At 32.0% G+C, this 20,517-nt stretch overlaps 1 protein-coding gene across 1 annotated transcript in view; it reads left to right on the forward strand.

Moving 5' to 3' along the window:
- The window catches only part of LOC129225646 (E3 ubiquitin-protein ligase ubr3-like), a 116,039-nt gene that overhangs the window by 49,468 nt on the left and 46,054 nt on the right, over positions 1-20,517 (forward strand). Inside the window, exons 20-25 of the mRNA XM_054860114.1 lie at positions 2,182-2,478; positions 4,179-4,267; positions 7,467-7,604; positions 8,406-8,542; positions 13,091-13,201; positions 16,236-16,442. Of these exons, the coding sequence (XP_054716089.1) occupies positions 2,182-2,478; positions 4,179-4,267; positions 7,467-7,604; positions 8,406-8,542; positions 13,091-13,201; positions 16,236-16,442 (979 nt within the window). The remainder of the gene's footprint in view (positions 1-2,181; positions 2,479-4,178; positions 4,268-7,466; positions 7,605-8,405; positions 8,543-13,090; positions 13,202-16,235; positions 16,443-20,517) is intronic.

A 20,517-nucleotide genomic window follows, 5' to 3' on the forward strand; every position in this document is an offset into this window, starting at 1 on the left:
GAGGTTTTTCCTGTAATCGGGGGGATTTAAAATGTTTACTTTTTGTTTATTTTTCCGCAGTCTGCAGCAAAATGTTACTGTTTTTTTTTTGTTCAAGACTGATGGTTGAACATGCTTCACTTGATATAACTTTTATTTTCGAGGTAGACTGTGCAAAGCCGGACGGCACAGCTAGTTTTTTATTATTATTTAAAAAACTAGGGGACTCTACCCCCTGCTCGCTGACCCTCACCAACCCTTGAAGATTGCTTCGCTATCTTATTTGATTCGCAAAAATTTGAATCGTCAATTAAAAAGAAACAGATTAAAAACTCGTTATAAGCTCCCTTTGGATCAGAAAGCACCCCTTCCCCGGATTTCAAAATAACTTGTACGAACTTGCAGAGCCGTAAGGGCTAAGGGGCTCCTGAGCATAGCAAAACTGCAGTTTTGTACGCTGGCAAAGACGCTTTCATATTCGTGGTCTCTAGTAATATATTTTGCTCTTGACCTCAGGGCTTGAATTGAGTTGAGCCTAAGATTTTTCGTTAAACTCAAAACCTTTGAAGTTTCTGAATAAGAAAGAAGAAACATGCGAATCGAAAAGACGGAACTATGCCAACGCCAAATAAAACATAATTTTAATGGAGATAAAATTATTCAAAATTAACGGCTTGTAACTTTTTTCCTTTGGAGATAGAAGCTAAGTTTTTCGAATACAGGTCGAGTTAGATCTGAAGTAAAAAAAAGCAACTCTTTTCAGTAGTGTCAAAAAAAAAACAAACAAACAAACTGTGGGACAATTCCTTTGCTTTTTACTTATAGATTTAATGAAGAAAGTAGTGCCTAAATTTAAGCTAAGCCTTAAAAAGTTCGAGCTAAAAACGCGAATAACTCCCGCCGTATTTAAGTTAGAGCATTGAAACAAATTGCATTGAACACAAAAAATTCTACCCTTTCCAACGATATATAATATTAATATGTGCAAATAATCTTTCACCCCTTTAATAGGCATTAATAGGCAATTTGCGTGAAATTTGAGCTTAAAAAAATAATTACAAAAAAACTAATTCGAATTTCAAAAAATAAAACCCCAGGTGCACACCCCCAGGGCTCAAAGAATTTTGTACAAAATTTCAAAGCTGTAGGTGCTATGGGGCCTCCTGGATGCAGGTCCGCCACAGACTTCCTTCCAGAATTTCTTTAAAACCTTACTTTTATTTACTATAAAGATATACATGTATTTTTCGTATAGTTGTAATGCTATTATGTATAATTTTTAAAGTTTGGAATTTTTAAAGTTTGGAATTTTTAAAGTTTTGGGACTCCGTAAGAAGATGGGACCCTAGGCCCAAACCTAGTCTACCTGTGTGGTAATGAGGCCCTGCTTCTATCAATTCTACAATTGTAGCTTCTGTTATTTCCAGCATTTCTAATATTACCGTTTAACCATTAACTTTAACACCAACTGCATCATAGGTTGTGTTTGCATACCTGGCCCGGTACGTTGATCACATGACAGCTTAATGATGTCAGCCGTTACTATTTACTAACCGGTTGTTCACCAACCAATGCTTCATCAAACACTTTCAGTTGATCACGGCTACTTGCAGACATGTAGCGCAGACGAATAACACGCAGGTGAAAAATACTTATAATAGGTCAAAAGTGTCACGTGGTTCAATCAGCCAATCAACTTGCTTAAATTGTGGTTGACCGGTAGCTCAACCTGTGAGGCTGAAAGAACAACATCAGCATCAACCAGTCAACCGGTAACTCGTAGAATGCTACGGTTAGTCACTGGTCGACCAGTTGAGGTATGTGAACGCAACCATAGTATTCACTGCCAGGTAAAGGTTTTTTCTGCAACAGTTATGCCACTTTTGTTGAAAAACATTTAGAAAGCATTTCACTGCACTTTTGACTTTATTTCTTCATTTTTGTATATTCCATCCAAAACGTAAGCAAAAATTTTGCTTTAAGGAAATTTAGGTATAAAAATTACCTGTTTTTTGTTAAACGGAACAATATTTCTTTATATGAATTGCTCTAATTATTTTAGTTTTCTGTCACGGATTAAAATACTTTCAAATCAAGATATTTTTTCTAATTACTATTGACATTCTTTAAATGAAATTTTTTTCCAGTCGAATAAAATTTGTGTTACAGTTCTAATTTATTTTTCGCTATCTTATCTTTCAGCCTAAATCTTAAGGATCAGAAGACTGTGAGTGAGAGTATATTGTCACTTTTATTGAAACTACATTCAAAACTGTCTGAGAAATCAGATTCTTACCAGCTTAAGGCTGAACTTTCTACAGCAATGCAAGATCAGAGAATTGGAGATGGAGCAGTGTTTGTGGAAAGAGTGATTGATAAGATAGCTTCTTCTGGTGCAGATAAAATAGCAGTGATTCAAAACCTTAGACAGAAGATTTGGCCTCAAGTTGCTGAATGTTCTGGTTCTCCTGCTTCTGAGAAAATGGACAAAGAAGAAAGGTATGATTTAAAATTATAATTGCATATTCCAAATTTTTGTAAGAATGTTGCTGGGAACTAGGTGATTGTAAATGCTAATTTAATTAAGTAAAGTAAGGGTTTGTAAACTGCTGACCTTATATTTTCAGTAAGTTACCGCCCTATAGCCAGGGCTAAGGCAGAAATACAGCTAATGTAGGATTAGCACAGACCAGAGGAATAACCAAAGCAATGGTTCGGTTCAACTTCAAGATTGAAGGCAAGGCGTGGTGTCCTTGGCTGGAATAACTGAGTTGGCGGTGTATTTCATGTATTTCTGCTTTAGCCCTGGCTATAGGGCGGTAACTTACTGAAAATACCACATCTTGCCCAGGGCCGGATTAAGGATTTCGGGACCCATAGGCATTAGAAGTGTTGGGGCCCCCTCACACGTGTATTTTATACATAATCTCATATATTATTTCTCTAGTCTGTATTTCTGTCACCATGCAAATCCTTCATCAAATTTCATATAGCTTACCCCTCATTTTAAAACTTATACTTTTAGGTTCTGACTACAATTTTAAGTATTACCAATAATGTTTATTAACAATCAATACAGTAACTAAAAGGGAGCTCTATTTTTTTTTACTTTTTCCTTTCTTTCCTTTTTTTTTTCCGTCGAAATGAACTTGTTTCTTACATATTTTCAACTTTAAGATTTCTCCGGGGCCCCTTAGAACCTTGGGGCCCCTAGACAACTGCCTACATTGCCTATTTAGTAATCTGGCCCTGGTCTTGCCTTCAATCTTCGGGTTGAACTGAACCATTGCTTCGTTCACTTGCCTGATCTGTGCTAATCCTATATTAGCTATCAGTTTGTTTGGCACTCTTGGGTTCCTTAAGAGGTTTTGCACCTCCAGCTCAGTCACTTCCGAAGCCAGGCTGATGAGTGCTAATAAGCACGAAACTGGAGTCCTCGGCTGGAATGACTGAGTTGGCGGTGTGTTTCATGTACTGACCCTATAATTTCATTAACACTTCAGGCTTGCTACACCACAGGGAAACTGGATAAAACAGGAAAAACACAGGAAGTTAAAAAATCAACAAAAAACCGGGAATTTTGAAAACTTCCTTAAAAACTTGGAAAGTACAGGGAATTTTATTTGTTATTAAAAAAAAAAGGTGTTTATTATATAAAAGTAGAAAATACTTTTTTTTTTACTTGACATGCATCTTGAACTTTGTGCTAATTTAATTTAAAGAGCATGAAATTAGACATGAATATTCATTTTTCTGCTTGTCTGTTTTACCGTTTAATTTCTAAGTAATAAATGGTTGAGAAGCCTTTTTTTTTTGTTTTTTAATAAAAAGTTAAATATATTCATTCGCCATGCAAATATTTCAGTTTTAATGAGTTTTTCCCCCTCTTACTTTTATTTATTGATTTATTAATTCCCCCCCCCCCCTCCTGGGATGAAAATACCTGAATAGTAATGTTCTAATACAAATATCAGTACTCGCTTGTTTGTAATGCTGCTTATTCGTACAGAGAAAACACAGGGATTTTCCCCTTTGGAATTGAGTAGCATCCTTGCACTTGCACAAAGATTTTGTTGAATCAGAAACAAAACAAAAATAATTCTTTTCAAAATCAGCAGTCATGTTATTAATGTGATGTTTTAATCCATTGTACTGTGAAAGTCTCTAATCTGCAGATTTTATTGTGATTTGTGTTTTAGGAGAAGAAGAGCAAAAGAAAGGCAGCAGAAGTTAATGGCTGAATTTGCTTCTAAACAAAAAGCTTTTATGCAGAAAACTATGGAAACTGGTATGCAATGAAAGTATTTTTTGCATGAATGCTCTTGGAATGATTGATGTTACTCTAAAAAAGCAGTAATTAGTAAAGAAGCTTTGATTACTGTTTATGTATTTTTTAAAAATATTCATATTGAAACTGCCAACAATGAGTGATCTAGAGCATCATTTCTCAACCTTCTTTGACCCGCAGACCAGAAACAGCTTTTGGGGAAAACAATATATATGTGTATAGTGGATGTTTTTCTGTTACGCTTCTACCCTTCAAAAAATATATATTAATAACATTAAAAACAAAAAGTAGCTGCAAAGCAGGTGATGTGAAAAGAGTGGGGGGGGGGGGGGGTTGCTCTGGGATGAATATTGACTTCATATGGATATATGTGGTTGGATGGCGGAAAGGATTTTCTTGCTTATGGTTTTTGCATTACAACTAAAACACCCTGGAGCTTTAATTATTCATATCAGTGTCATATGAATATCATTTTTGAGGGTTATTTTTTATTATTGCATTCAGTTTTGCAGTTTCAAAACTATTTGTTTTGTTTTTACTCTGCACACTTTCATACTACATGTCATGTTAATGTTTGTAGAAAATTATATTTATTTGTTGCTAATAGTGATGTAAAATACCTGGGTATTTATTTTTAGGGGTAAATACCCAGGGTATATACCCGGGTAAATACCCAAAATGGGTATTTACCCGGGTATTTATTTTAAAAATTTATATTCAACTAAAATACTTTTCGGTATGTATTCACTATGTATATATACAGGGTCTATTCCAAAAGTAATGCAATTTTTTTTAAAGTAATTTATTGAACAAATTTCCACAAACACTTAAAATTTTTCAAAGTAATGTCCTTGGGCTTCTGCACATTTCTTCCATTGTTTCTGCCATGACTGGTAAGTGCACTGAAAGGTGTTTTTTGGGACCTATACTAAAATCTTCGTCACGGCTGATTGGATATCTTCTAGGGATGAAAAATGGGTTCATTTCAGGTCTGCCTTAATCCGAGAGAACAAAAATAAGTCTGTCGGTAGCCATGTCAGGACTATAGGATGCTGGGACCGAGTTTTCACCTGGTGTTTAGCCAGCAACTCTCAGATTCGCAGCGCGTTATGGCAAGGTGCTTGGGCACAAACTTGCCCAGGGTTCGAAAATGTGATATTTTCGAAAAATGCGATATTTTGATATATATTGGATAGTTTGATATAGATATCCGACATTTTCAATTAGCACAAACTAAAGTCTTCAGAATAGTAAATGCATCCACTTTTTTTTCTTGTATTATAATTACAATATGTAGACTTAAATTAAGATTTCTTTCATTATTTATATCTAATATTTCATTTTACATTTCTATCAATTATGATGGAGTTAATTTAGCAATAGCTATTTTACTCATTTTTCTTCTGTTAGCAACTTTTACAGTTATATGGTTCAGAAATAAATAATATGCATTGGTCGGTGCACAGTCATAAGACATTCTCCTTTTTTCTGAGGAACGTTTAACATTTAATTAGGCACTTTTAATATTTAAAATTGTTACATTACTAATAATTTTATGAATATAAAATACAAGTAAAAAAGGAATTTTATATTACTTTGTCATATTAATCATGCATTGATACATCATAAAAATATTATAGTACACTGTAGTGCACAGTTAGTATATAGTACATAACTTTTTGGTTATTTTTAATAATAAATGAACAATATTTCTATGATTAATATACTTTTTAAATTGAAAATACCGTAGTTGAAAAAATAAATATAAAAAATATCATGATATTTTCGAAATAAATATTGGGTATATATTGTAACATATGTCATGATGTATATCGACTGATATATTTCGGCGAACCCTGAACTTGCCTCACACTTTTCTCATCGCTAAATCTTGAGTAATGCGAAATACGGCAGTAGACAACATGTTCAGTTCATTTGCAACCATCTTGATAGTCAATCGAGGGTCAAAGTCTAACAGTTGAGGAACACGAGCCACATTGTTGGTATTGCTGGTTGACGGCCGCCCAGAGTGTTGTTCACTTTGAACCTCTTCCCGGTCCTCTTTAGAGGTCTTTAACCACCTCAAAACTTGTGAATAGGACAGAGAAGAGTCCCCGTAAGCTTAACGAATCATTTTGTTTGTCTCCTCAACAGATTTTGTTGGTTTAGCAACAAAACTTAATCGCGTACCATTTTTCCCCTGACACGGTTGATTCGCAGAGGTTAACATTAACTAACGTCCAGCCACTTCCACAGCTCGGAGAACCCTGAGACTGATTTTCCAGGAAAACCTTAGGGTCCCCCTCACCTAAACCAAGTAGTTTGAATATACTCCAACCAATAAAAGCGGCCTGGAAAAAACCATTGCATTACTTTCAGAGTACACCTTGTATAAACAACCATATACAAAACAATAAATTTTTGCCCAAAAATTGTATTTTGTTCACATATTTAAAGAATATTGTGTGAAACAACTTAGCAATCTAATATGATATTCACATTAAATGTGTTGGATATGCCTAATCAATGTTGATAGCCAAATTTCAGATATAAAAAGCCATTCTTCAAAAAGTGAAAAGCTTAAGTGGTTACAGAAAAACACAAACATCTTCTCCAATTATGACATTGAAAAGAAAGATTTTTTGGTTCACACGATATGTTTCTTTCATAATTTCATCAAGTCTTTCAATAAAAAATATTCTAAACTGTGTAATACATATCTATGTATCAGTTTTACCAATTATTTCATATTTAAATTAAAAAAAAAATTCCTATTCACTTTTTACATTTTTTTGTAAAATACCCAGTGTTTGGGTATTTACCCAGGCCTTGGGTAAATACCCGGGTAAATACCCGAATAATATTTACCTACCCGCTGGGTATTTACCCGATCCACATCACTAGTTGCTAATAAATAAATTCATCATAGTTTCTTGTTAAAGGTATACTATGTAAAATAACTTTTTGAAATACATTTTTTCCACTGATTAATCGGCAAAATTCGGACGATTATGAATAATTGGCAGAGTAGCCAATTAAGGCCGAATAATCGCCGCATCCCTAGTCGCAACATGGTTAAAAAATTATTGAGTGCATAGTATGTTTGTCTGCTTTAAAATGTATTTTTAAGAATTTTTTTTTTGCTTTGTTTGTGCATACTGTTTTCTTATTACAAATAGCTAAACAACTAGTATTTCAGAAAAAGATGACAATCCTATTTCTGATGAGACATTGATTACTAAGGAGAAAGAGTATGAGTGCGTAATATGTGGTCAAATGTCATCATCAGCTGAAGAACGACCAGTAGGAATGGTGGTTTTGTTACAAGCGACAAGTGGTAAGTATATATAAAAAAATGTTTTATTTGTATCTTTTCATTATTTATTGTTTAGTTGTAGACTTAACGCTCATCCTTTTGCCACGTCCACTCAAAAATTTTAATTGATTTTCATCCAAGTTGATTCTAGCCAATACCACTAGTAAAAATATTGTTTAGTTTCAACAATGTATCTTACATTTATAAAGTTTTGGGCAAGTTAATTAGAACGTTTAGGATGACAATAGAATATGAAAATCATTTAATTTTTATTATAAATGTTTTAAAAGCCAGGAATTGTTGCAAATTACTCAAAGTTGAGGATTTTTTCAGTATATGTGTGTACTTTTTCCTGCAATTTTGATTATTATTCGCTGCCAAATGGGTTGCAGAAATGTTTAAGATAAAATACTTTGTTGCACAATATTCTTGAGAGTCATATAACATTCAATGTGTAATTAACTTAGCTAATTGTTCGCTTCGTGTGATGTTTTGTTTCTTTATTATTTCTTTTTGTTTGAACTCTTAATTTGTGTTTTTAGAGATAAATGTACAAGAAAAGATGAAACTGGAGTTGTGCATTTATCAGCCAGAAACTCTTTTTTTTTTTTGGTGTTAGTGGGAAATTAAAACCATTCACGGAATTTTAGTTGATTGAGCTTTCAAGTTAGTTGAATGCCGGATAGATATGAATGTTTACTGTTTATAGCTTTGATTATTTTTCAAAACGTATATACAATGAATGCAATTGTGATGTTATACTGCTTATGTTGATCATTATAAATGGGCACAAATTATTAAATTTATTTCTTTTCATTATAGTTGTTGGACACCGTCATCAAATAGAAAATCGAAAGCTTCCATGCAATGAAGAAGAACAATTGCAACTGCAAAGAGGCAAAACTTGGGCTGCTGCAGAAGAAAGCAAAATTGACCTTATGACCAGATATTTTGATAATGTAAGCATTTTTGTAAAATTGTCAATAATTTTATCAGCACGTGCAGATATATATCACATGACGTATATTATGAGAAGTAAAGTGATTATATGTCATGATATTTAAATAGCTGATGCATATCACAACTAGAGATGGAAACAGTCGGAAAAAACAGAAAATTTCTGAAAAAAAAAGGTTTTTTTCGTTAGGGGTTTATTTCCTCTTCGGAAAATTGAAAAAATGAATTTTTTCAACCTTTTGGGAAGTTGTAATTGAACTGTTCAGCAAAAAGTGATCAGAAATTTCTCATACTTAAATTCTGATGCAATTCCCCCCCCCCCACCTTGTATATTAAAATACTGTTTGACTTTGATAATGCAAGTTGTTGTATGATAATATAATTTGCATATAGATCAAAAAACATTTAATACTTTTCGCAAAAAAAAATTAAACCAGCATCCTTAGTGAAGAATTTATTTTCCTTCTTCATAAAGCAAACAAGCATAACTTTAATCACAGAACTTTGTTTCTGCTGACTGTGAGAATCAAATGTACAAAGTGCAGCAAAAAAAAAAAAAAAAAAAACCTGGGCAAGCAATTTTCCATATAACTTTATTAAAAATAAATAAATTAACAAAACACAAAATGTAATATGAGAAGACCTTTAGCAATGAATAAATTAACTGGCCGCCTTTTGAAGTAAAACAAAAGTGCAACTGATTGAAAATTTTCATTCAAGGGCCGCAAGTCCTTTAATTAATCTTATTCCCTATAAAGTAATTGGTTTAGAGAGGCCAAACTTATGTGTAGTTTAGGGTAGATTTTTGACTCTAAAACAGCCAATGTGATGGAGGTATAGCGAGTAGAGCGTCCACTCTAAAGATGATATCAAGTCAAAAACAATGCGCCTTTACACCACTCTTGTCTTTTTGGCCGTATGAACTGGTGTGGAGTCAAATTGAAACGTCCGGTCTACATTGCTGTACTGAAGTGCTCTTAGGTCCGCAGAAGTACAACAGCTTCTAAAATGTCCTTTTGGTACACTTTTTAATTCATTGTATGGCCCTCATCCACAAAAAACCAGAATGTTTTGTCACTTGGGCTGATTCCATCACATACAAAGCTTGACTTTGGATTTTGGCGATGTCTTCCTGAAACATTTGCTGTTCGTTTTTGTACCTGAACAAAAACTTTCCAGACATCCACTATAATTTCTAAGCCACTTGAAGCGGCATACCACATCAAATATTTTTTGCCCAAACAAATGAAATGTTGTTCTACTTGGTTAAACAACTTTAAAATAGCAGATCTTTTGCTTAAAATTATAAGAAAACCGAAAAACAATACATAAACTAGGACAAATATTGTAAATTATTTTCTAATAAAGTGAGAGACAAAAATAAATAAGACACTCATTAAAATAAATTCCATTCAATGATGCGATCTTTGTCCAAGGTTTTTTTTTTGCTGCACCCTGTATACTGCCCTGCTAAGCACAAAAGTGGAATCTACATTTGAGCTCGAGCAGGGAGATTGTGTTTTAGTTTGGCTCTGCCATATAGTTGATTCAGATGTCTTTTCTTTTTTCTTTTTTTTTTCCAGAATTTATTAAAAAATAGTTCCTGATGCAAACAATGACACAAAAACATTTTATTTATTAAGTAAAATACAAAACAGAGAAAAACTTAGTTACAGTAACTCAGTTTTGTTCTTAAGTATAGGTATGACTTCTTTTACTACTGTGCTTAGCACGACCGTAACTGAAACTCCAGTTTAAGTTCTTGTTCAGCTTTAACCCGTTCGCACCCAGCGTCACGCGGACGCTACGCAACAATTCCTCTCTTATCATTCCAGCGGCACGTAACCGCTACGTGCTCTGATCGACGCTGACGTCCCAGCGTCACATATACGCTTTCTCGAAATGGAACGAATTAAATGAATATTTAAACAATAATAGATGGCGCTAAATGGCTATAACTTTGATCTTATTCGAGTCACATGGTATTTGACCTTCATGTATAGGCTTTAGTTTTTTATTTGGGCCTCTCAATGGGATAGATTTTTTTTAATGTAAACATCAGTGAATCACTGCTCTGCGGGAATGATTTATGAGGTCTCAATTGCTCTTGTTTATATCTTTGCTTCTCTTTTTTTGTTACGAGTAATTGAAAGAGATATACATCTAGCTGAATAAATTATGGGGGAGGGGAGGATGGTTAAAATATTTTTGCGTATGTGTTCCAGACTTTTGGGATTCCCCGTTCGATGAGAGTACAGGAATGATTTCAAGCGGCTCTGAAGTTTATGGTTATTTTTGAATCCTTTCTTATATTCTTCTTCTTTATTTATTCTTTTTCATTTGGAGACTGGAACATTGCAATAAAAATGGTTAGCGAAGTGAGTGAAAGGGAATGTTTTCGAGAGAATTATGAAGCAATTTTGAGATTTGTTGCGTGGGAATTGAACTATTTTAAATTCGTTGACCTAAGTTGTTTTAATTAAATTTACATATTTTTTTGCTACATTTCTTTTTCTTTGATTGCACACTAAAGATGTCTAACTCTAACTTTGTTTTTGTGCACATATTATTTAACTTTGTGCACATAGTTGAAGTTTTAGTATTCTACTTATTTCACTCCCTTCTAATAATGTAATAGTCTTTATATTAATAATTAGTAATCAGTAGTACATTGTTACAGCAAATTTAAAATTTCAAGTCATTATTTTGATATGCTGATTTTATATGAATATTTTTGTTCAGTTAGGCTTAACTGCTGTAAATGCTCGGGCCGATGGCGGCGTTCCATTTCGGAACGTTCGGTCCCTTAGCTGCGCTTCGTTTTCCATGCGCTGGTCCTCAAGGGGTTAGAAATCATTATGCAGTTTTGGTTTGCGGCTTCTGTTAAAAAAGAAAATAAAAAGCAATTTTGTTTTGATTTGGACTTAGACTGGATTGGAAAAAAAATCAAAACTCAATAGCTTTCATTTTCAGACAGTAAAGTTACATTATAAGGAAGAGAAATAATACTTATTTTTCTTTCAAACAATATGAATCATGTCTGAAAGTCAAAAATTACAATTATTATTTCAAGTTTCAAAGGCAATCTAAAATAGAAAATTTAATTGTTATGATTAGACACATGTTACTCAATATTATTGGTAGAACGACGACTTGACTTATTTCTGGTGTTTGACCAAGAAAGCTCTCAGTTATAAAACAAAAAGGTTTTTTTTGTTTCTTTTTCTAATTAAACTTACTTTTATGTGTAGTTTTGTCAAGCAGAAAAAGATGTGTGGATTGCATATATTTTTTAATGCTTAACCCTTTATATGTTCTAAGAAACACAGAGCTATTGAGAAACCCTATTTTTATTCATAAAAAAAATCAATTTTTCCATTTTTTCCAAATTTTCCCAAAAAAACCTGGTAAAAAACCATTTTTTTTTCTGGAAATTTTACACCTCTAATCACACCATATTGATAGATTTAAAGTTCTTATTGGTCATCAACTATGCAAATAGAAAAAAAGAATTATGTCTGTCAATAAATTATGAACAAAATTTTAAATTGAACTTCTTCATGAAAATAAAGAATTTTTTAAAAACACTTTTCTTCAATGTTGGCTTCTGATAAGCATATCACTATACAATACTTCTAAACTTACAGAAAATCGAACAGAAAAAGGGATGCCATCCAAGTGCATTCAAAATGGATGCTTAATATTATACAAATTTATTAGTGAAATATATCACTAAACTGGTTAACACAACCATCACATAAGTACAAATTTTTTGAAGGATTTCAACTAAATTTTTGCCCTTTTTTTTCTCTTTTCTGTATGTGGAAGGTAGGCTTATGCAATTTTAGTGCATTGTGGATAATTGCACGAAATTTTGTTGTGTCTGCTTTTGTCCCCTCCCCCTTTAATTATTTCTTGTGCTATAAACAGAACATTACTAAGTCTATTGGGTTATGCTATATTTTTTCAAGCACTCCCGCAAAGAAAAATACATGTTTTAAATGGAAATGTATTATTCTAATTGAAATAAAATTTACCTTTGAAATAGGAAGCTTTAATGTAAAACGGAAAAACACGATTTTCCCCCGTAATATTCCTGTGGTTGAGAAATAAAAATTTAGATTTTGCCTAATCCTCATTCATTTGTTGTTGGTTAATAGGCTTAACTTGGAGGTTTTTGTTTTATTATTATTATTTTTTAAAAGAATTTTTAGTCATTGCTGTTTTCTAGTGGAAAAATCTGAAAACTGAGCAATTATGATCCCGTCATATGTTTTAACGTATTTAAGATGTGTATTAATTTATTTTTGTATATAAGTTTGCTTTGTTATGATGCTAAAGTTTTGGAAAGGATATATTCCAGTTAAGTTAAGGTTTTAATGTTTAATTATTCCTTAATCATCTTTTTAACCATTTGTGTACATCAAGTTTCTAACTCGTCTTTGTAATAAGCTGATGAATTTCTTGTATAATACATTAAGCTGAAGACAATTGCTGCATTGTTTTTGTGAAGTGTTGGTTTTAAAAGTGTGCAATATTTTATCTTTTAGAAACACTGGCCTTTAGCAATAAGTATAGGTTGGGAAGGAGGAGTTTATGTACAGTCTTGTGGTCATTTCTTACATATTGATTGCCATAAATCATATGTGCAATCACTAAAGGTGAGTCTTTTTTCATTAATGTTCATTCTAGTTCCAAGTTACTGTTGTAGTATTTTGGAGAAAATATACTGTACTAGAGGACCCGACAGACGTTGTTTTGTTCAAACTTTGAAAATTGGAATGTTAAAAATTTTCAATAAACTATCAAGTGTTGGAACCGTTTTGTTGAAAAAAATTAGTAGAAAAAAAATGATTTAAGCTGTGCTTGGTGTCAGAATGCGTGTATTTATTACAACTTGATCAAATGCCCACTGAACGGTTGTTTTATTAACTATTTTTTCTCCCGTACTTGATGGTTTGTTCCATCAGCCATAATCCCATATCAAAGGATAAAAAGCGTCCACAGATATTAAGTGTAAAAAAACTAGACTCATCAAGAACAAATGGAAAATCCCATTGTGACATCCCCCATTTGAAAAAGAATAAAACAGTGGAAAGGATATCATTTAAAAAAATGATAAAGGTAAAAACAGTTCTCTGAATAAGCGAAAATCACTCTTCCCCCCTCCCGATGTAAAATAAACATTCTTCAGCTAAAATGACTAAACACTCTTTAAAAACAAAAAACAATTCTTTGCAGTTTGAAATATTTCCCCAAATAAATAAAAAATACAATTAATTACATTAACAATAGCTTTAAAATGTAAACAAATGATCATGCAACTCTATTGTTTATAGCCAAAGTCGCCAAGCCACGACGTTACTGTAATCCAGCCGATCAGTAAGCGAAGCTAACTCCGATCAATTTGCAGTCCGATCTTTTGAACAAAAACTTTAAAACTTCATATATTGCCTAATTTGTTCTTTCCACCAAAGATAAAGATCTTCCACTGCACTGATCTTTTGTGCACAGAGCTACCCTGTTGTAATTTATCTGGATAAAAATAAAATTTGTTTCTTCTTTAAAATTCCATCATCTTGTCCTTTAATAATGTACTAATTAGTTTGATAATCCTTAAAGTATTCTTGGCATTGGTGCCAAAACTCAGATGGATTTGAACCGAGAAACAAATGTTGCTAGGTATGTTTTTTTCTGTTCATTTGGTTAGGAAAACCTAAAGCACCGGTTCGGTTACATGGTTCAACTACGACGACAGAACACACGTTTTGCGTGAACCTTGCAGTACTTTACTTTAAAATATATCAGGGGACCTGAAATCCTTGCTTTCAAGAAATGAAGGCTTCAGTCTCTCTCTCTACGTTTTATCTATTCTCAATTGACATATCACAGTAGGAAGTTTCATTACAAAAAGCAGAGCTGGCTTTCTTATTTAGTTAAAAAGTATGTATGTTTGTGAGCGCACAAGGAAGTTGTGGTATCCACATCAGATTTTAAAATGTTATGCCAATTTTTTTTATGGCAAAATTTTTTTCTTGCAGTATTAGAATCCTCTTTTGGCTATGTAAAAACCAAAATTGTCATAAAATTGGATTACATTAAAAAAAAAAAAAAAATCCATTTGAAAGAAAAATAAGGAAAGGGAGTGGTTTGAGAAGTTAAATTATTATTGTTAACAATTTTGCTGGCAAAAATATTTTGGTGTCGTCTTTACTGTCTGCTGCTCAATTTGCATTTTTTCCTACTGAATCTATTCACTAGTCAAAACCCTTCAAGGTTACCTTGTAAATTATATAATTCTAGGAGAAACACGACTTTCCTTTTCGCAGTTGATTTTTTTCCACTGTAGCTTGGTACAGGAAACACTGGAATGTACTGAAATCTCAAAGATTTGCTTAAGATTCTTAGGAAAATTGAATTCAAAACAAATGAATATAAAAAAATTTTGAAAAAAAAAAAAAAAACTGACTTCAAAATTGCTCTAAAAAGTGAAAAATAATTTTATTCTTTAAACACCATCGATAATACTTTTAAACATAATATTTGAAGTTGCCGCAAAAACAAAAAGTAAAATCCAGTGTAACCATGCTTCGTTCATATTTTTTCAGAAAATCATCCAAAGTTAGGGACGAAACATTTATATCGTTACTCAAATATGCTGTTATCAGTGCATGTGGTAGTGAAGAAACTGGGCCTGGTTAAATTTATAGTTGTAGCCGAGTTATGGCTGTGAATGATCTTATCTATCGTTTTTGCACCAACTTCAAAAATTATATTTAAAAGTATTATCAATGGTGTTTAAAGAATAAAATTATTTTTCACTTTTTAGAGCAATTTTGAAGTCTGTTCTTTTTTTTTCAAAGTTTTTTTATTTCATTCTTTTTAGTGTAAATGTTGATATTTCAGTAAAGGTAAGAAATTACCATCTCGAAACTTTACCTTATTTGTTTTCATAAAGATGCTCCATACTAAAAAAAAAACTATAAGCACGCCTTAAACTTTAAGCTATTGGCACTAAAAATTTATCTTTGTTCCTCTCTGGAATTCATTTATGTGTTGATTTAATTATAACCATTTAAATATCCCTAACTAATTTGCATTTCACAGCATACCAGTTGCTTGTGATGCAATCTTGTATAGTTGAGGAAAACATAACCTGGTAGTATTGTGAAGGCTAAGCAGATCCTGATCACTGCATCACCTGGCTTCCAGATTAGCTTTACCACCACTATGGAGCAATGACACTGAAGAAACTTGATGCTTGCTTCAGAGAAGCCTTTGTTCAAATTTATCATCACAATTACTATTAATGTTACTGTTATATGGCACCAAACTTTTATAACAATGGGTTTCATATCATTTTAATCATTTAATAGGGAAATTGCATAAAATTTACTGTTTTTTGCCCATAACTTTTTTTCTAAAGAACAAATATGGTCAAACAAAGTAATGGGACCTAAGTTGAACCATCTCCTATCCTTTAAAAAAAGAATCATCAAAACCAGTTCACTAGGTGAGACGCTGTGAGTGGACAAAAAAAAAAAAAAAAAAAAAAAAAAAAAAAAACCGTACATACGGCATGAACTGATAACCGCCTCCTTTTTGAAGTCAGTTAAAAATACAAATAAAGTTTTATGTGTGTTTTTTTTTTTTCATTATTACATGCAATGTATTTCATAAAGTGTTTTGTTTCAGAATCAAAATCAATTGTCTTCACGACTACAGAATTTAGCTGTTGATCGTGGAGAATATTCTTGTCCCTTATGTCGTCAACTAGCAAATTCTGTTATACCAATGTGTTCTAGCATTGAAAATAGTGCTGCTATTGTACATAGTCATCAAAAATCCTTGAAAGAAATGTCCTCAGAATTGAGCGAGCTTATAGCTTCACCTTTATCAGAAGTGAGTTGGATTGATTTTTTTTATAGTGTTTTGCTGTAAAATATATTTTTAGTATTTGTTATGCGTTTTTTCCCCCCTTCCTCTCTTTTTTTTCTATCTCAGTTTTGTTTTCTATTTAGCTATTCATCAGAAAAACGGATTTGTTTTAATTAATTATGAAATTTTTGTTAAGTTATTTAAATTATGTTTGAATGAATCAATATTATTTTAGGCACACAGGAAACTTATTTTAGGTACAAAATTTAGTACCAGAGTTGTTTCGTTTAAAACGAAATTAAGAATTTATCTGGATTCTTAGTTGATTTTAAGAATGCTTAAATTACTTTAAACAGTATTTTATTCTATTCCTATTTTATATTTGTTGAAAGAAAGTTTTTTTTTTGTTTATCTAATTGTTTTACAAATGATTAATTATAATGGTTAGATATTTTTCATTTTTTGTATTAGCTGTATATTTTGTATTTTTTAAAAAATTGTGCTGAAAACTTTAAAAAACGTTTCTTAGCTAAAAAATATACATTCCTCTACCCTGACTGTTTTAATGAATGCTCGACTGTAAGCATGCATTATAATTTATCAATTTTAGAGCATCATACTAGAAGTTTTTAGTAGATTGTTTTGCTGTGGAATGTAATTATTTTTTCATTCTCTTTTTGAGATTACATGTGACTAGAAATTCCTTTTTGCAGTCGAACTTGCTCATATGTAATCATGCAAAAGCTTGTAATTATGAAATAATTTTACTCTTGACCAGTTTTTTTTTTTAAATGAAAGAGCGAAACCTTGATAAATGTTTAAGTTTTAGAGTGCCATAAAATCATTTATATTCCTTTTCTACAAACAATACAGACAGGTTTGCAGTTAAAGTTTGAAGAACACCAGAAAAATGCCAAATAACTGGGGGAGATGAGGGCAATGTGTTCTATCAAAAGAAAAAATAAGTACTCGTAAAAATTCTTTACATTCTTAAGGTGAGAAAATTTTTAAAAGAAAGCCTTTTTTTTTGATTAATTCAGTTTTTCATTTTCACATTGATATTGCTGCAATGCAAAATTAATTCAGCTAATTTTTGCTCTACTGTACATAAAAAAATTCACGGTTAGAAATTGAAATTACCACTTCCCTTTTCCAGGGGAGCCCACGGCCCTCTAAGTGCAAGGACGCAATAAATAATATGGCAAAGACACCCAAAAGTGAAAAATACACCTCAGAACACGCCCTCCTAAAAATTTTAATGGTGCAGACTGTGCCATAACCCTTCCTAGGTGGGCACCCCTTCTTTTTCTGTAAAAATCTACACTAGGTTTGGATTGCATTCTATGTTCATGACCAAGAAATATGCAAAGCATAATGCTTGAGTGTGGCATTGAAATAGTTTAGTGCTTCTTGTGTTTTGTTGGTTTAGCAGATGTAATGTCTAGTCTACTTCATGATAAAAATATAAGTTCCTCTATTGAGAATAATGGACTAATGGACTTGTTTAGTCGGATGAACTGAAGTTGGAAATAACCGTTTGTAAAAAAATTAAGCTTATAAAAAAAAAATAATAATAATAAAAAATACTATCACATTTTCAGTTTACAGAAAGGAAAAATGTAATTATACTTTAAAAATACCACTTTTTTGAATTTTCAACAAATGTTTTTCTATTAGTGTTCGTTTGTCACAGGAAAAAGCTTTCATCAAATTTTACCCCATCATTAAAAACATACACATTCAAAATGCATCAAATATTATTTGATCCAACACACATTTTAGTTGAAATATCCCTATTCTCTCTCCAGTTTTTAATTTTAATCCAAATTTGTGTTCAAGCATATTTTATTATTTTTTTAAAGAATGAATGTCTATTTGGCTTTTGTCATATTAAGTAAGTTCGACTGTAGTTTTGTCCCAGTTGCCTAGTTTTTTTTTTGCCAGGGATCACTTGCTTAAATGCTGATCATTACAGAAAAAATGTGGCCCCAGTTATTTGTTCGAAAGAGAGGCCCATAACGAAGCTGCAGGCATTGTCCCTAAGTTGCAATGGACATTGGAAAGGTATAAATGCCAATTGGAAAAACTTTGTTCTAATCTGCACAACAAGTTTTCTTCTATATTTGTTAATGATACTAATAATCTTTATCCTCAGTCAGTTTTTCAGGGAAAGGTAAGAATTCAAACTGATATTGATGTGGGAAGAAAAGTGCAGTTTAAAATTCTAATTGTTTAAAGTAGTCCCTATTAAGATGCACCTACATATGTGAAAATTAGTACTTGAGTCATTCCACATCAACTGACCTAATTCTTCAAATTGTCCCCACTCGACCGTCTCAGAATTTAATGAAAATTTATAGAGGTGTAGAGATGCCTTTGAAATTATCCTATGCAAATTTTCAGTTTCCGAGATCCAAATCTTGAGGATCTAGAATCTCCCCCAAAAAAAAGACTCAAAATGGCGGATGAGCTTTTTGTGATGAATTGCCATCTTTAGCCAATGTTTGCAGAAAAATTTATCACCCTGGAATCCTGAAAATTTTGGAGCATAAAGTACAATTGGCTGTTAATACACTCATTTATTTTTGTGAATTTGAGCTCATTATATTTTTTATAGCACGTGTGTAAACTCGTGAAAAAGCTGGGAAATTTTTTCCTGGATTTTAGGTTGTCATAAAATATGAACAAAAGTAATTCAAAGGCTCGTACTTCTTGATTATATTGTAAAACACTTGTTTTTAATGGGTTACAAGTGCAGATCTTAAATATGTATTTTTGAAAAGATATTGTCATCCAAAGAGGCTATCAAAACCGTTCAAGTGAAAAATAGCCCATTTTCAAAGCACTGTAGCTCAAGTTCGTCACCTCGCATCTTCTTTTCGTTTGTACCATTACAAAGAACACATTTTTTTCGTATCAAAATAAGTTTTGTCTTCAATGGTGTTCTTTTGAATAAGGAAAAAAAAGATCTTGTGAAATTCTGTCTGTCGTAACGATTTGCCACGTTTAAGGTCAGGTTGTTGAAAATTTTAGTACACTGGAAGTCTGAAATTTTAGGAACTTAAAGTATTTTTGGTTGTCAATACGTTCTAGTATTTTTGTGAGTTTGATTTCATTAACATGTGTGGCATGTATGCAAAGTCTTAACAAAATGCAGTGGAGAAACTTTTTTCTGGATTTTAGAGTGTCATAAATTAAGAACAAAAATAATTCAAAAGCTCATACTTGGTAATTCTAGTGCCAATATACATGGTTTTAAGTGGGAAGAAGTTACAGAGCCTAAATATTGATGTTCTAAAAGAGTTTGACATCCAAAGTGACTATCAAATAGGCTTACATGAAAAATATTCTATTTTCAACGCGCTGTAGCTCAAGTTTGTCACCTTGCATCTTGTTTTCCTTTATACCATTAGAAAGAACACATTTTTTCCTATAAAAATAAATTTTCTTTCCGATGGTGTTCTTTCAGATAAGCATGAAAACATGAGCTTGAAATACTATTTGTCGTTTACAAGAAAATCTCGGTCTAAATTGATTAAAGAATGGTGATTGCCATTGAATCCGGTGTATAAGTGATTTTGCAACTGTTATTAGTCAGAAATAGTTTTGCTCTTTTAAAAAGTTATTTTTTACATTAAATATGATAGAAACAGAAAAAACATCCTGTTCTGGAAATAGACTGGTACATCAGACAAACACAAGGTGCTAGCTACTCTTTTAGTTTTTTACAAAGAAAACTTGTCTTGCCCTTTTGAAAAATTTTCAGTCACAATCCTTCATCTAGAGATCATAGCTTTCATACAATAAAATATAAATCGTGTAGGATGTCTCACCCTGCACTTATTATTAAGTAGAATACATGTGATTATATCATTATAAAGTGGTGCACGCATTTAATGTTAAACTCAACTGGAATTTTAAGCTGCACTTTCTTTTCAAGCTTTCAAATGTAATATTTATATTTTAGATAATTTTATAGTCCTTTACAGCATTCTATATTTCAAAAGTATGTAAAATGATAACTCTGTTTTAAAAACTTATATTAATGGATTTGTCAGGTTTCCTGTAATTTTAGATTGTTTAAAAAAAGAATTTTTTT

The sequence above is a fragment of the Uloborus diversus genome, chromosome 7, assembly GCF_026930045.1.
Source record: "Uloborus diversus isolate 005 chromosome 7, Udiv.v.3.1, whole genome shotgun sequence".
NCBI classification, from domain to species: domain Eukaryota; kingdom Metazoa; phylum Arthropoda; class Arachnida; order Araneae; family Uloboridae; genus Uloborus; species Uloborus diversus.